This window comes from Sorex araneus, chromosome 5 (assembly GCF_027595985.1).
Source record: "Sorex araneus isolate mSorAra2 chromosome 5, mSorAra2.pri, whole genome shotgun sequence".
Classification (NCBI taxonomy): domain Eukaryota; kingdom Metazoa; phylum Chordata; class Mammalia; order Eulipotyphla; family Soricidae; genus Sorex; species Sorex araneus.
The window spans coordinates 38,706,754-38,723,972 of record NC_073306.1 but is presented as its reverse complement, the minus strand read 5'-3'; the positions used below and the strand labels follow the sequence as shown (position 1 = coordinate 38,723,972).

At 43.5% G+C, this 17,219-nt stretch overlaps 1 protein-coding gene across 2 annotated transcripts in view; it reads right to left on the bottom strand.

Annotated features, from left to right (window-relative positions):
- The window catches only part of MTF1 (metal regulatory transcription factor 1), a 52,978-nt gene that overhangs the window by 6,351 nt on the left and 29,408 nt on the right, over positions 1 to 17,219 (bottom strand). Inside the window, exons 7-9 of one of the 2 annotated variants that reach the window (XM_055139406.1) lie at positions 5,152 to 5,254; positions 3,065 to 3,660; positions 701 to 764 (exon numbers count right to left, since the gene is read on the bottom strand). In XM_055139406.1, the coding sequence (XP_054995381.1) occupies positions 701 to 764; positions 3,065 to 3,660; positions 5,152 to 5,254 (763 nt within the window). The remainder of the gene's footprint in view (positions 1 to 700; positions 765 to 3,064; positions 3,661 to 5,151; positions 5,255 to 17,219) is intronic. The other variant, XM_055139407.1, reaches the window with a different exon arrangement.

The following is a 17,219-nucleotide window of genomic DNA, read 5'->3' as shown; positions in this document are numbered from 1 at the left end:
TGCTTCTACTCTGCCACAAACTCACTTATGGCTTGGAGGGACTCAACCTTTCAGGATGTCGACTTCTGTTATGGATACCGGGGATTGAACCTAGGACCTCATACATGTGAGGCACGCACTCTGCCAGCGTGCTACAATGCAGGTCCCAGAAACCCAGTTTCTGAATATATAAAAATTGAAGAAAAGAGCATCATGCTCACTAGGAATCTCTGACCAAGATGCTATTCCTCCTGAGAAGAGTACTGTGAATTAACAACTACTCTCTTTAGCGTTATCTCTCAAACTTTTTCTGGTTATATTTAAAAGTTGTATTTGAAAGGGGAAGAATCCTTACTACTGAAAGCCTGTTAAATGTGAGATTTATACCATAAGAGCATTTGAAAACTGCAAATACTCTCTTTTTTTTTTTTTTTTTGCTTTTTTTGGGTCACACCTAGCAATGCACAGGGGTTACTCCTGGCTCTGCACTCAGGAACTACCCCTGGCGACCATATGATATGCTGGGAATCGAACCTGGGTTGGCTGCGTGCAAGGCAAATGCCCTACCCGCTGTGCTATTGCTCCAGTCCCGTATACTCTTAATAAATAAAAAATACAATTATCACAAACTAAATTTTAAAGTCTTAGAAACTGGGACAAAGCAACTGTGTTTCAAGGGGCCCAGAGAGTTGAAGCTTCTTTTAGACTAAGTATTACATACCTGTGCTACTGGCTACTGGTACTGCAGTGGTAAAAAACACATTCTCAACTTTAGATGCTTGCTGCTGGAAAAAAAAAATACAATAAAAATTAAAAAACAAAACAAAAAACAATGAAAAAAAGTAACACATTTGTGGCCACTAAAATATGGAGATTTCCGGGACGGAAAATCTCCCTAGTTGTAAAGATGGTCCAAAAGCACAGAAAACCTTCAGTGTTCAGGGAATTTTGTACTGAGTGACAGTTTGTGTTTGGATATGAGATCACGGCTCCGTTTGACATTCAGTGCTGAGGATGTAGCCAGCTTTGTCCCCTACTCCGTGGCTCTGTCCCAGATGTCTGATCCACTCAGTTTTGTGTGCCTAAAAACCATCCAAGGCTGCTTGTCTCAAGCTGATGCTTTTCAGAGTTTTCTAAGCTCTCCCTAGGTCTTTTGAAGCCTGGAAAATCATGTATCCCAACCCCTGCTAGATTATGCTGACAGGCCGAGGCTTCTGCTGAAACACTAAACAGCCCCTGCAAAGCCTAAAGGTAGTTCAGGTTGCAGAGGGTATTGCTCAGAATTAGGCCCTGCAACCAGTTATGTCTCAGTAAAAATTCATTTTATTAGTTGTTGAGGTAAGGCAAGTGACCTGTCCTCTTAGAGTCTCAGTATCTTCGTCTGTTAAAATGGGGATCATAAGCAAAGAATGCCCAAAGGAAGTGAAGATGAAGTGAGCTGAGGCATGTTGAGTTCTTGGCACACAGTGAAATTAGCTATATATAAAACACTAAGCAGGACTAGAAAGTTGTTCTCAGCAGCCACTCAGAGACTACTAAATTAACTACAGGGCTTCTTCAAGTCATACTTCTAAGGGGCTTTGTCTACTATCCCCCAGTGGAACAAAAAGTGCTTCTAAAAAAAGTCCCAGAAGAATATGAAAAAGCTTTTGGCTAAGTTATAAGAGATGACAGTATAAAATAATGATTTAAATACATGAGAATGAATTGTATAGAATAGGAATAACACGTGATCCTTGCAGTTCTCCAGAGTGAACTGGAGTCTCAGAGGGCAGGGAGTAAAGCCAACATGTATGCAGACTGGTTCCAAACGTGAAAAGACATTTTCAGTGACTCTGGCCATCTGGAAATAAAATAAGACTGTGTACAAAGGTGGCTGACATTCCATTTATGAAAGAAGAACTCTCACTATTTATTCCTAAACAACTTTCTGAACTGTTTGATAGCATGATACTTCCACTGAGATGTTCTCCTACTCTATCCTTTCTCTAATTTCTCCTCATACCTCAAGCCTTGTGTAGTTGCCAGCAATCTGAACCTCTGAACCCCTCATCTAGTAGCACATGGTAGGTTCTAGGGTTGATCTACCTGTGTTCAAATCCTCGCTTTGTACTTAGGAGCTGCATGACCGATGCTGATCATTTAACTTTTTTTTATATCAGCTCTCCGTACATAAAACCATACCAAGCTCTTGTGATAGCTGAGATGAACTGAATAATGCATTTAAAAGTGCTTACTTGTGACTGGAGAGATGGTACAGTGGGTAGGGCACTTACCTGTACATGGCTAACCTGGGTTCAATCCTGAAACCCCATAGGATCCCCCAAGTCCTGCAAAGAGTGATCCCTGAGTGCAGAACCACGAATAAGCCCTGAGCAAAGCTGAGTATGGCCCCCCACCCCAAACCAAAACATAAGTTTTAAAAAACTGAACAACCAAATTATTAATCATCAAAACCAAACACGGATTGCAAATGGCCCTATCATGGTCTCCAAGGGAGTACAGATCACTCCTCTGACTCAGCCACTACAGAATGGTTCCAATGACTCTGCCTTAGAACAGAACTGCTGGGGGCCGGAGCGATAGCACAGCGGGTAGGGCGTTTGCCTTGCACGCGGCTGACCCGGGTTCGATCCCCGGCATCCCATATGGTCCCCCAAGCACCGCCAGGAGTAATTCCTGAGTGCAAAGCCCAGGAGTAACCCCTGAGTATCACTGGGTGTGACCCAAAAAGAAAAAAAAGAAAAAAAAAAAAAGAACAGAACTGCTTCCCTCAAAAGGATTTGGGCCTTGGCCTTGGTCAACTGCTTTCTTGGACTAGATGATAAAATCGGACTGCAGATGGAAAATTTGTTCAACTGCTCATCGCGAGATGGGTCTGAAGGTTGTTCTTCTGCCTTCCTAGTGGAGGTACTGATGATGGCATTCTCAGAACTTGACCACAGGGACAATGACTCAGAGAAAGAACTACTGATGAGGGAGGGTATCATCACCATTGTCTATTTTTGAGGTAAAAGCCTGGAAACATGCCACTCATGTAGAAATAGACTTCACTGCCTGGGATCCATTAATACATAATACTTACAATTTGTTCTTGGTTTTGCGGCGAACTGGTGGCACCATTTAATATCCATTGTAAGTTCTGTTCTCCCATGACTAGGCTGGACTGTAGGATAGCCGTGTTGGGAGTAGGGGTGATGGTTATAGTGGGATTATTAGTTAGAACAGAGTTGGCACCCAGGGGCAGAGTCTGGACCATGGCTGGCAGGGGCTCAGTAGTACTTTGTGGCGGGGGTGGTGCTGCTACAGCGGATGCCACTGCTGCTGCTGTCGCAGAAGCCCCACCAACCACAGACAGTCCAGGTACGAGGGGTTGTGGTGCCTGGGGGTGCGGAAGAAACTCTTGATGATTAGCAGCAAACTGTGTGCTGTGGAGAACAGGCACTTCTGGAGGTTGTAAAAGAGCAGGGGGGTTGCCAAATGCAGCTTGCTGGGAACCAGTTCTTAGGGAGGGAGCAGGCGGAGGAGCAGACGATGCTGAGGCTGATAGGAGAGGCTGGGGTGGCTCAGAGATGCCAGGCTGTGGTGCAAGTGGAAGAGATAAAGATGCTGAATTTCCTGTGGACGGTGGAACATCGCTGACTGACTCTGCATCACCATTAAAACTTTCAATCAAGGCAGCTGTCAGGAAAAATTTTAAAAAATAAATAAATAAATAAACACACACACACACACACACACACACACACACACACACACACATATATATATGTAGCGCCTTACATGAACTACAAAAACACTGTCATTATAGGCTAGACCAGATGAAGTCTGTTAAACTAAAGTCGGGTCGGGCCAATTCTTTCATTGCTAGCAAGTTGGCACCCTGCTTTTCATTTAATGATGCTTCCTGTCAATAACCAGGCTTCACGATCAACCTTACTTTCTAACTAGAAACCAAGTTCAGTCCTAATTGTAAAAAGAGGCACCCAAAGATTTTTCTGGAAAAGAGATTAGACATTCTGACATCCTTCTTGGCATGAACAATGAACACATTCTGACGACTAGGAAGTTTTAGGGACAGATTTTCATGCAAATACAATTTGATATAGCATCTGAAGACCTACCCACTCATGGAAGCGTATGTCATATCCAAAGAAAAAAGAGCTCACAGCTCCTCTCATTTTTTATTTTTATTTTTTTGCTTTTCGGGTCACACCCAGCGATGCACAGGGGTTATTCCTGGCTCTGCACTCAAGAATTACTCCTGGTGGTGCTGGGGGACCATATGGGAACTGGGAATTGAACCCGGGTCAGCCGCATGCAAGGCAAATGCCCTACCCACTGTACTATCACTCCAGTCCCAGCTCCTCTCATTTTGAAAGTGAACACGAACTGTTAGAAGAGCAAATGAAGGTCCCAGGCAAGTAGACCCTTGTTAAAGGAAGTAAGGGGAAAAGCAGAATTGAGGGCTAAGTAATATTGCAAAGGTTAAGGTACTTGTCTTGTACCCCAATGACCCCACTTTGAAACCCTGGCACCACATATGTCCTCTGAGTGCTACCAGGGGTCAATCCTTAGCACAGACAGGTGCAGCCCCAAAACAAAACAAAAAGAGGCACTGATCCCTCATGAAAAGTACACTTCAGAGGCTGGAGCAATAATACAGTGGGTAAGGCACTTTCCTTACACATGTCTGATCTAGGTTCAATCTTTGGATCCCCATATGGTCCCTTACAGGAGTGATCCTTGATCTGAGAGCCAGGAATAAGTCCTGAGCCTGAGAGCCAAGTATGGTCAAAAACAAAACAAATAGCACAGTGGGTAGGATGTTTTCTGCACACAGCCGACGTGGCTGACCCGGATTCGATTCCTCCTTCCCTCTCGGAGAGCCCGGCAAGCTACCAAGAGTATCCCACACACATGGCAGAGCCTGGCAAGCTACCCGTGGCGTATTTGATATGCCAAAGACAGTAACAATAAGTCTCACAATGGAGACGTTATTTGTTCCCACTTGAGCAAATCGAAGAACAATGGGATAACAGTGCTACAGTGCTATACTTTAGCGGGAGGAAATGGAATCACACAGAGTCTGCATGCCCTTCAGTGAGCCACAGGACGGAGTCCCTTTGTCAGTGTGGGGACTGGAGTGGGGAAAGCATCCAAGTAACCAACCTGTCTGTTGAGGCTCTTCCTGAATCGCTGTGTCATCTGCATCCTGGAATATTGATGCGAAGATGATCACAGGCGAAGCTGTGCTGAGGTCCTGGCCCTGCGCCTGAGACAAAGACAGACACAAAGATATGAGACTGCCATCCTGATACAATTCTCCACCAGGAGAGAACATACTCAGGGTAGCAGAACTAGAATTATCTTTTATAATGCTTCTTGTTCCTAACTTCTTTTCCAAAGTGACAAATAACTTCCCTAACCTACTCTAAGACAGAAGTCAGCAAAATGATTTGTAGGCTGAATGCCTGCTTTGACAGTTATACTTGAACACAAGGATCCCCATTCATCTCTGTCTTGTCTACATTGCTTTTGCACAATAGCACAGTCAAGGAGTTGTAACAGACTTACAGATTTAGGAAAAGCTGAAAAAAATTTAGGAAAAGTTGAAAAAACTGCCTGGTTCTTTACAAAAAGACAAGAAAATATCCCATCTCCCAGATTTACTGACCTCTGCTCTTAAAGACCAAATCTGGGGGCCAGGAATGTAGCTCAGTGGTAGAAGGCATACCCTGCATAGGTGAGACGCTGGGTTCAATGCCCAGCACCACATAAAAATGGGGGTGGGAGGCAGAGAGCTAGAACTGTGAGTAAGTACTTGGCTTGCACATAGCCAACCATGATTTGATTCCCAGTACCACTTATGGTTCCTTAAGCTCCACCAGAAGTGATTCCTGAGAACAGAGCAAGGAGTAAGTCCTAAGCACCTCCACGTATGGTGGTGGGGGCAGGGGGGAGGAAGGAGGACAGGGGTAGGAAAAATATTGTAAAATACCATACCCATTACCCACAATTTGCTTTTCTTAAATAATCATAATACATTGTAAATATCTTTCAAGGTCATATATGCCAAGTGTGTGATAGTTTAGTATGTACAAATAGTAATAAGTCAAACAATAAAGAAACATAATGAGTCAACAGTGACCACCACATAACTGTCACTGCATGCTTCTTTGTAACACAATATACAGAGAAACATAATAAGTCAACAGTGATCACCCATAACTGCAGTGCTTCTTTGCACTGCATGCTTCTTTGTAACTTATAGTTAGGAAAAAATTAGAGGCATTTATAAAAAGATAAAATGTATACAAAACAAAGGTCCTAGTCCTGGACAGGCATCAAATAAAAGAAAATATTCAGGCTTCAAACAGCAATTTTAAAATCCAGTTTACCTCCACCCCTCATTTTGTAGGGCACAGTGGCAAAGGCAACAGTTTCCAGCAGTTCAGGCAAGTAGGAGAAGTAACTGAACCACGGAGACAGGATGTGGCAAAGTAGAGAGCACAAACCCACCACCTGAGGGGCTTCAGCAAGCAGCGGAGTACCAGAGCTCAAGAACATGCTCCAAATGGAATTTCTTGGTGAAAGCTACTGATTGATAACTAAAGCAAGTAACTGAAAACTATTTAAAAGCACTATTAACAAAATCTATCTTCAAGTCAGATTATGCCCCACTACCAACTTGATTTTGTCTATTTTGGCCACATCCAGTGATGTTCAGGGCTTTCTCCCTACTTTTGTTCTATCTCTCTGGTACCATCAACCTATTTACTTTATGTATATATGTATGTATGTATGTATTTAGGGGCCACACCCAGCAGTACTCGGGGCTTACTCCTGGCAGGCTCTGCACTCAGGGATCATTCCTGGCATGCTTGGGACACGATAGGGGGTGCTGGGTATCAAACCCAGGTTAGGCGCAAGCAAGGTAAATGCCCTACCCACTGTACTACCACTCTGACCCCATTTTTTGACTGGATGAGCCAAGAAGAGGTCAATTATTCTAGCATGATTCCATCAACTAAAACAACAAGAGTGGTAGTTCAAGGAATCTGACTACCAATAGGATAGAAGGTGAAGGCAAGAAGTTATGCAAGGCTTCCAGTCCAGAGGGAGTTAAGAATGAAAACCAAGAGTGCCCCCAAACTTTTCATGCAGACACCAAGAAATACTCTTTACAATATCTACACATACATATAAACGCCATATTACATTTATATTCAAATGTATGCATATATACAACTAACAACTGCCACTAAGCTTTACAGCTTAGTAACTCTGTAACTTTTTTATGGTTAACTTTTTTTGGGGGGAGGAGGGCAGGAGTAGGGGAGGGTGCCCACACCCAGTAGTGATCAGCACTTACTTCTGGCTCTGCACTCAGAGATCACTCCTGGTGGGCTCAGGGGACCACATGGGGTACTTGGGAATCTAACCCAGCTGTGCAAGGCCAAGTACCCTACCAGCTATATTATCTCTCCAGCACCCTCTATAGTTACTGTTGTTCTACCTTTTATAAAACACTATCAGCAATAACATTGACACAACATGAATAAGCCTGTGTGAGTCCAAAGATTATGTACATGGGAACTGGAGATACAGTGCAGCGGGTAGGGCACAAGCTTCAGTTTGATCCCTGGTACCCCAGGTCACGCCAGAAGTGATCCCTGAGTGCACAGCCGGGAGGAAGGCCTGAGTGCAACCCCCAAACAAAAATAAATTAAAAAATGATTATGTACAAAAAAGTTCACAGCAGTGTTAGTCTAATGGTTCCAAACCAGAAATTACCCAAATCCCCAAGGCCAAACAGACTGTGGGGAGTAGTACAGGAGGTAAGGCACTTGCCCTGCACGGAGCTGACCCCAGTTTGATTACTGACGCTGTAAATGGTTCCCTGAACACCACCAGGGGCTACTCCTAACTGCTGCGTATGACCGAAACTCATCCATGCCACCCAAAAGAACAAACTGATATATATATTAATACATAATATTGTTCAACAATAGAATGGGTATATTACTATTTTATATACAGCAATATGCATTTGTTTCTTAAGCATAATGTTGAAAGAAAGAAACTAAAGACAACAAGTGTATACTGTATGATTCTAAGTATACAATGCACAGAAATAGGCAAAATTCATCTTAGTGATTCAGGTCTATTAAGGGCCATGTGGAGACTTTTGAGGTATTGGTTACACGGTTATGATGAGCTGTGATGATTCTAAAGAATACATTTATGATATGTGAACATTTCTGGCTGCTTAACACTTTCCAAGGTGCTTTTTGTTTAGGATAGGGGGTTGTTTGGTTTTTGGGGTCCCTGGCAATGTTCAGGGGCTACTCTGCTAGGCAGGGGGTAGTGGGGTGTTACTCCTAGTAGTATTCAATGAACCGGGCAGTGCCAGGGATTGAACCTGGGGCTCAGTGGCAAAGCGTGTACACTTCAGCCTATTGAGCTGTCCCTCTGGCCCTTTAAAAGAAAAAAGGAAAGACCTCAAAGAACTAATATTCAGTAGCTGCTAGACTTCAGGAAGAACTCCTAGGGATAAAGAAGTGGAAACAGCTCCCCAAAGCAGAGAAGACAAGAGACTGAGTGTCTGGGGGCATTAAGCAGAAACAGAAAGATACTGGAAGCTGGCTGAGGAGAGATCCTGAAGTTCAACAACAGGAAGCTCAGTGGGCTATTCCTGACCCACTTAACCCTCTTTAATCTTTAAGAACAGCAAAGATTTCTAGGACACATAACCAGGTGCCTGCCTAGAACCCCATAATATGATTTTATTACCTCATACAACATGATCATTAGATTTTAACACTTCATCATTCTTAAAATCAATCTGGTTACTTCAAGGTATTGTGGTCTGTGAAAAGCTAAAAATAAAACTATTTCCAATTCTGAGTCAAATGCTGGGAGAAATAGGTATAAGTCATCTGACCCCAACAGACACAATAAACTTCTCTCATGCTGCAATCAACTGTGACAGAAAAGCCTTCCTTCTTTATTTTTTATTTTTTGACAGGGGCTGGGGTAGGGGGCAGGGGGGAGGGACAGAGGACCACACCCAGCTGTGCTCAGGACTTACTCTTGTCCCTTTGCTCAGGGTTCACTCCTGGCAGGCTTGAGGGACCATATGGGGTGTTGGGGATAGGAGCTGGGTGGCCACATGCAAGCAAGCACCCTACTCACTATATCACCTCTCTGGCTCCCTTCTTTTCTCTTTTTGGCCACGTCAAGTGGTACTCATGGACTACACCTCTGTCTGTACTCAGTGGCCACTCTGGCAAAGCTCAGGGACCAAAAGTGGTACAAACCAGGTTCACAGTTGCAGCTGCATGTAAAGCAAGCAAAAAAAGGCTTTCTTTTTCCCCTCCCTCCTTCCCTCCCTCCCTCCCTCCCTCTCTCCCTTCCTCCCTTCTTTCCTGTACCTAATGTTTCCTTATACCAAGACACTGCACTTGGTGACCCCAGAGTTCAGGAAACTCCTCAATCGCAAATCACCCCTGGTCAGGGAATTGATTTTTAAGCCCTTGAACAAAATCTCTGGGAGAAATGATATTCTACCCGGAAATCTCACGTGGTGTAGCTCAGAGGGCACCCAAGTGGCTCAGTGCTGAGATTCCCAGAATCCCCAAGTCCACCCTGGCAAGCGCTCAAGGACCTTTATGACTACACCTGGTAATCCCCATGCAGGGCTGGTGTCAAACAGGGTTGGCTGCATGCAAGGTGTGTGCCTTAATCCTGCACTAATCTGCCTGGCCTCAGTACAGATATCTATTAGAGCACTAGTCCTAAAAGTGATATAGCAAAAAGTCACAAACAGCACACTGAGTGCTATTCTTTGTTCTTCAAATTAGGTTCATTTCTACTGATCTATCTTCAATCTAACAGATTCTTCTGCTATTTTCAATCTGTTAAGCCCATCAAATGAGTTTTTCATTTTAGATGTATTTTTCAGTTCCAGAATTTCCATTTGGTAATTTTTTTTATAGTTTCTATTTCTCTGCTGAGATTTTATATTTATTCAATCATTATAAGTGTATTTTTTTATAGCATATAAGAGCTACTTAAAAATCCTTTGTATTGGGCCAGTGCTAAGCACAGCAGATAGGGCACTTGCCTTACATGCATCTAACCCAGTTTGATCCCTGCACCATATATGATCCCCCAAGCCCTGCCAGGACTGGCCCCTGAGCACACAGCCAGAAATAAGCTCTGAGCATCATGGGTGTGGCAGCTTCACTTCTCCCCCCATGAACAATATCCTATCTCAAAAGTATAGCTCGGGTGGTTCACAAGCACTGCCAGACCCAAGAGGGACCGTGGTAGTACTGCTAGGAGTGGGCTCCCAAACACAGGGAAGCACCGCACATACTATCTGCTCATCTGACATCTGGCACGGTTTGGGGAATCATATGGGGTGCTGGGGACCAAACCCAGGTCAGCTGTGTGCAAGGCAAGTGCCCTACCCACTGTACTATCGCTCCAGACCCTCCACACCTTAACTCTTGAGTAGGAGTCAAGTTCCTGTTTCTTCTTGATTATTAATTTTTTAACAATACCAACTCTGGAAATTGCAAATGATGTGCCATGGAGAGTAACTTCTGTTTTACTACTTGTAATATAAATATATTTGTCCCAATATTCCATTCCAAACTCTCCATGAGGTCAGCAACAACTATAATCTTTAGCTCCAGAAGGGCTGATCCATGAGAGATTTGGACAATTTATAAGCAAAACTTGGGGGTTCCTTAGGGCTGGAGCGATAGCACAGCAGATAGTGTTTGTCTTGCATGCGGCCAACCCAGGTTCGATTCCCAGCATCCATATGGTCCCTTGAGCACTGCCAGGGATAATTCCTGAGTGCAGAGCCAGGAGTGACCTCTGTGCATCGCCGAGTGTGACCCAAAAAGGAAAAAAAAAAAAAAAAAAAAAAAAACCAAACACCAAAAAAAATTAACACACAAAAAAACCCTTGGGGTTCCTTCTGATGGTTCTTTCCAAGATATCTGCCCTCACTTTCTATATGCTGTGCTAGCCCTAAACTCTGTCCTCTTATTATGCAAACTAGTAAAGCTGAGGGTTTACTAAATTTTGACTATCTTTTTTGGTGTTAGCCAGGTATTGCTGTGATGGATAAGTCATAAAACCTGAAAACCCACCCAATGCCTTGGCTATCTTCCAAGCAGATCCTTACTCCAAGCATCACCTCTGTCTGTGTTACTCTGGTGCCTTAAGTAGCTGGAGTCTACAGGATATCCAGTATATATATATAGCCGTTTCCTGCATGAAGATGGTTTAAGACACATGACTGCCATTACTAGCAGAACCAAGACCTAGGGGTACTTACATAAAAATGCAGCATCAGTGCGGAGATAGTGGTTAAGGCATTTGCTTGCACATACCTGACCTGGATTCGATCCTTGGCCCTACTAATGTGATCCAGAGCACAAAGATAGGAGTGAGCCCTGAGCACAGCCTGGTGTGGCCCAGACTCCCAACTTGCCTCCCCGCTGCCCCCAAACTGCAGCATCAGATGACATTCTCAGATACTTCGCAGCACCTAAGGTGTTAGAGGTGCTGTAGGTGACTCCCTGACCACACCTTTTCATAGCATTCCCGTGTCCCTTAGTCTCTGTTCAAATATTTCCCCTTCACCAAGTTTTCCTTCTCTTCTGTGTATACTCACAAGAATTCTATTTATTTACTAGAGGTAAAAAGAAAACACACACACACACACACACACACACACACACACACACACAATTCAGCATGCAGTGCTGGGGACATGGCTAAGCACACAGACTCTCGGGAGGGAGTCTGCCTGCTCTGGCTTCATGCATGTGTCTGCAAGGCCCATCTCAGAGCCCTGGGCATGGCAAGAAGACTCCTAAGAGCGGGAGCTGAGGTAATCAGGCCAAGAGACAGTGGACTACCCTTCAGCCGAGTGCCGGCAGAGCAGTTCCCCTTCCTAATGCCAAGGTAGTGGCTCAAATAAGGGAGAAGAGGAACTCACAGAGATAGCAGAACTTGACAACAGTGTAGAACCAGAGCATCTGTCTCCACCCAACAGTGCACTAATTTTAATTTTCTCAAGGACATACTGTACCTACTTTTTCAGCACTACAAGCTCAGCATGGGCACACTGCCTGATGGTGTAAGCACTCAATAAATATTTGCTAAGTGAATAAAGAAAAAATTTTAGGGGCAGGAGATTATCACATGAGAGACCGGCTCAAAAGATATTCAGCTTCAGAAAGGATAACTTCTTCTAAGAGAGTTGTTCCCTTTTTTTGGGGGGGGGTGGGGAAGTCACACTTGGTTATGCTCAGGGCTTATTCCTGGCAAGTTTGGGGGACTATATGCGATGCCAGGGTAGGAAACTGGATCGGCTGCATTCAAAGCAAGTGCCCTACCCACTGTACTATTGCTCATCTTTATTTATTTTAGGTACCATGATTTACAACATTGTTAATGACAGGGTTGCATACATACACTGTTCCAACACCATATCCTCCACCGGAGTGTGCCCCATCATGAGAGCTCTTATCAGAAAAACAAAAACAAAACACCTCAAACCCAAAACCCAGTATATGGTTATAATTGAGTATAACTAAACCTAGTCGCCGATATTTTTTTCCCCACCAACGGGAACTCTTGTACTTATTTTTCAAGTACCCACACCATAGCACACTTCTATACTGAAATTTTCTCAAAACTCAGGACCTGTGACTAGAAGGCTCAAGTTACTCAAAAGAGAGTGATTTTTATCCTGTGAAAGAGAAAAATTCTAACTAACAAAAAAATCAGGATGTACAGTAGCATATCATGGTGGCATATCTTGGCTGCAAAGGCTCTAAAGTTCTAAATATCCAGAAGTGTTATTTGGAGAGGTATGAACAATCCAAAGCAAAGGCTATGAGAATTAATTTTTTAAAAATCCTGATAGTTTAAATGTATCTCTTACATTAAAGATAGTTAAAAGAGCTTAAAAACTAGCTTACAAGTAGGTTGAGAGTAGCAAAAGCCATAAATTAGTATTATTTATATAACCGGACTTACCATCAACAAAACAATTTCATGACCTAATTGCTACTCCTATAAATCTTTGAAACATTATAGTATATCACCATTAAAAAAAAAAGAAATGGATGCTAAGAATAGCAGTTAACTGTTCAAAAGCACATAGCTAATTAGCAGAACACAAAATTGATGTGCTAGACTGAGAGCCCCTTTACCTTCTGCTATATCAATGTGCTCCTCCAGTGGGCAGCTGAGGGCCTTATCTCAGAGCTGTGCTGAGGGTTTGCTATGCAAATACAACTGCCTGGGTCAACCCTGAATTCTTGATTCCTGGGATGCCAGTGGCTCCTGACATACTATCTGTAGTAGCCTGCTTACCTCACAGGGATCAGATGTTCCCATTCGTGCATGCTTTCCACAAATACTCACTGCATTTTTATTTATTAAGCTCCATTCCAGGCTTAGGGGGTACAACAATGAGCAAAACAAAGTCTATCTTAACAAAGTGCACACACGGAATGTAGTATTTGAGATCTTTGTCCAAAGTATCTAGTATACAAGATAGATGATCAGTACTAAGGAGAGTAACGAGAATAGGGCAAGTTAGAGTTGCCCTTTCATTAGATCAGGAAAAGCCTCTTCTGTAAGAAAGCAATTGAACACATTGAAGAAAGTATTCCAAGTGGAGGTTACAGCAAGAACAAAGATCCCCAAAGCAGGAACTGGCTTTGTTCCTTGTCTAAGGGAGCACAAGAATAGTTGGAATGAGGTAAGAGCAGATCAAATCATAGATGTAATCAAGCTAGAGTATAGACCAATGCCAACACTTGAACTTCCTTTAATTGACAAAATAAGTTACTAAAGGGTTATAAACAGAGAAGGATGAAGTGGAATTCCCCAAGGTGTTAAGACCACTAAATGGATTACTTCAGTCATCATGCAAAAATAACGAAGTAATCAGAAGTGATCAAAGTCTTTTCTTTGATAATTATTTAAGAGAAAATCAAAAATATTTTCTCAAGAGAGAGCTGACATTGCTAGAGAGTTAGTATAGGAGGTAAGGCATTTACTTTGCATGGAGCTGGCCTGGTTTGATGCCCAGTACCTGGTTTGACGCCCAGCTCCCTGAGTACCACAAAGGGTCACTCCTGAGTACAGAGCCAGGAAATACCCCTGAGCACTGTAGGAGTATAGCTCAACCCAAACCCAAGAGAGGGAGGGAAGGGGAGAAGGAGGAGAAAGAGAAAGACAGACAGGAGAGGGAGAGAGGGGAGTGGGGGGGAGGGAGAGGGAGACGGGGAGTAGGGGAGTGAGAGAGAGAGAGAGAACATATATTTTGTAGTGGATATGAGGCATAAGAGAAAAAAGGAACCCAGAAAGGTAATATTTTGGGTCAGGTAGGACAAGGAAATAGGTTTGTACATGTCAAGTGTGAGAAGAGATCTCTGGGTGGAGTCACACAGTGGGTAGTTGAATACACAAGATAAATTCATGAAGAGATCCATGCTGGAGACAAATTCAGGACTCCAAGGCAATTGAGACATCACTTAAAACCTGTGACTAGAGGAGAACCACTCCACTGGAGCATAAAGAGTGACCCAGAGTAGTTGAAATCTGAACACTGAGCACTGGTGTCTCCAATGCTAAGAGGTTATACAGGTAAGCTGACCTTAGACTATTATAAAACATGGGGAAACCAATCATGACTTAATAAATACAACTTGATAAAGACTCTCAAATCTTAAGATTTTGGGCTGGAGTGATAGCACAGTGGGTAGGGCATTTGCCTTGGACATGCCAGACCTGCATTCAATCCCCTGCATCCCATATGGTTTCCTAAGCACCGCCAGGAGTTAAATCCTGAGTGCAGAGTCAAAAGAAACCCCTGAGCATCACTGGCTATGACACCCCCCAAAAAAAACAAAACGAAACAAAACAAAAAAACAACGATTTTTTAAAATCTGTTTTTTGTTTATTTGGAGCCACACCTGGCAATGCTCAGGGTTTACTCCTGGCTTGCACTCAGAAATTACTTCTGGAGGTGCTCCAGTGACCATATGGGATGACAGGGATCAAACAGGGTCTGCTATGTGCAAGGCAAACATCCTATGCGCTATACTATCACTCCAGTCCCAATTATCTGGTTTTACAGATAAAGAAATGCAGATGCAAAAAAGTCATGTAGCGGGGCTGGAGTGACAGCACAGCAGGTAGGACATTTGCCTTGCATGCAGCCAACCCGGATTCGATTCCCACCATCCCACATGGTCTCCTGAGTACCGCCAGGAGTGATTCCTGAGTGCAGAGCCAGGAGTTAACCCCTGTGCATCGCCAGGTGTGACCCAAAAAGCAAAAAAAAAAAAAAGTCATGTACTTAAAAGATCATACATTTCATACATTTTAGTGTCAGAGTCTGAATTTCAAAGCAGAGCTTCTGAGGCTACATGTCCACAACAATTTTGTCTTTTAAACCAAAAGGGCTCAAGAATCAGGCTCTGGAACCAGACTGCATGCAAAAATAAGACTTAATTCCAAGCCCTGGGTATATTGGCAAATTAGTTCATTTCTCTTTGCCTCAAGCTTACCAGCAATTTGAGGTATTAACAGTAATACAGAGGAGCCAGAGCGAGAAAACAGTGGGTAAGGTGCTTGCCTTGCATGCAGCCAACTTGAGTTCAATCCCCGAACTCCATATGGTTCCCTGCACACTGTCAGGAGTAATTTCTGAGCACAGAGCCAGGAGTAACCACTGAGCATTACCAGTGTGACCCAAAGACCAAACAAAACAAAACCCAGTAATGCAGAGCTTTAATGAAGGGGATAATCCAAACAAAAGCACTTAACATAGTACTTGGCACATACTGGGCATACAGTAAAAATTTGTAATTACTAATAAAATGCAGGGGAGAGTCTTGTTTTGTTTTTTTCTTTTGGTCACACTGGGTGATGCACAGGGGTTTTTCCTGGCTCGTGCACTCAGGAATTACTCCTGGCAGTGCTCGGGGGACCATATGGGATGCTGGGAACCAAACCCAGGTCAGCCGCGTTTGAGGCAAACGCCCTACCCACTGTGCTATCGCTCCAGCCCCGGGGAGAGTCTTTTTAAGGAATGTATGCTATTTAAAATTTGGAAAGCACAGTATTAGAGTTTGTTGTCTCTCCCAAAGTCAAATAGTATACTGCAGAAATTGATTACTCAAATGGGTCATTGTGCTTCAGTTTAACTATAAAAAAAGATTATTAATAATGCTCATTTTCTGAACTTAAAATAGTGGTTAACCTTTTTTTTTTTTTTTTGCTTTTTGGGTCACACCCAGTGATGCACAGGGGTTACTCCTGGTTCTACACTCAGGAATTACTCCTGGCGGTGCTCAGGGGACCATATGGGATGCTGGGATTCGAACCTGGGTTGGCCACGTGCAAGGCAAACGCCCTACCCGCTGTGCTATCGCTCCAGCCCCGGTTAACCTTTTTATACCGTGGACCAGCACTGGCATGAGAACTAGCAGTTTAAAGCCACTGGTTTAAAGATCTAAGGTAAATGACCAATACATAGTAGGAATGAAATAGTAGATTTATCCCAAAATCTCTCTGGAATGGAGTACAGAGAAAAGGGAGATACAGTGTGTGTATGTGTGTATGTGGTGGGGGAGGATATAGAAAGTGAAGGCTTGGCAAAGAACAGACAAAACTACCAAAAATTGCCTAAGTGTGTTCTGTGGCGCAATGCCTTAGAGCAGTGTCTCTCAAACCTGGCCTGCAGAACATTCAGAGGGACAAGTGATCCTTCAGACTCTTCTGGTCTCTCCAATAGGATTTCTCTGTCTCATGAAGAAAATCATCAATCTATGTCCCAAACACAAGATATATTAAAGATATCAATGGGAAGATAACACTCTTCTAGAACATCTGGCTGGCTCTCTCAAAGCCATTTCGAGACCTCTGATTTGAAGAACACAGCTACCCATGACAAAGATCTATAGACCTTGCTTTCTTGCCTCTCACTAACAGATTTACAGAGAAGTTATTTTCTTGTGGTTGTTTATTTTTTCCTTTGGGGGCTATATCCAGTGGTGCTCAGGGCTTACTCCTGGCTCTGTACTCAGGGATCTGTCCTGATGGGCTTTGGGGAACATACGGGGTGTCAGGGATCAAACCTGTACTGACCATATCAAGGTCTTACCTGTTGTACTTTCTTTCTGGCTCAT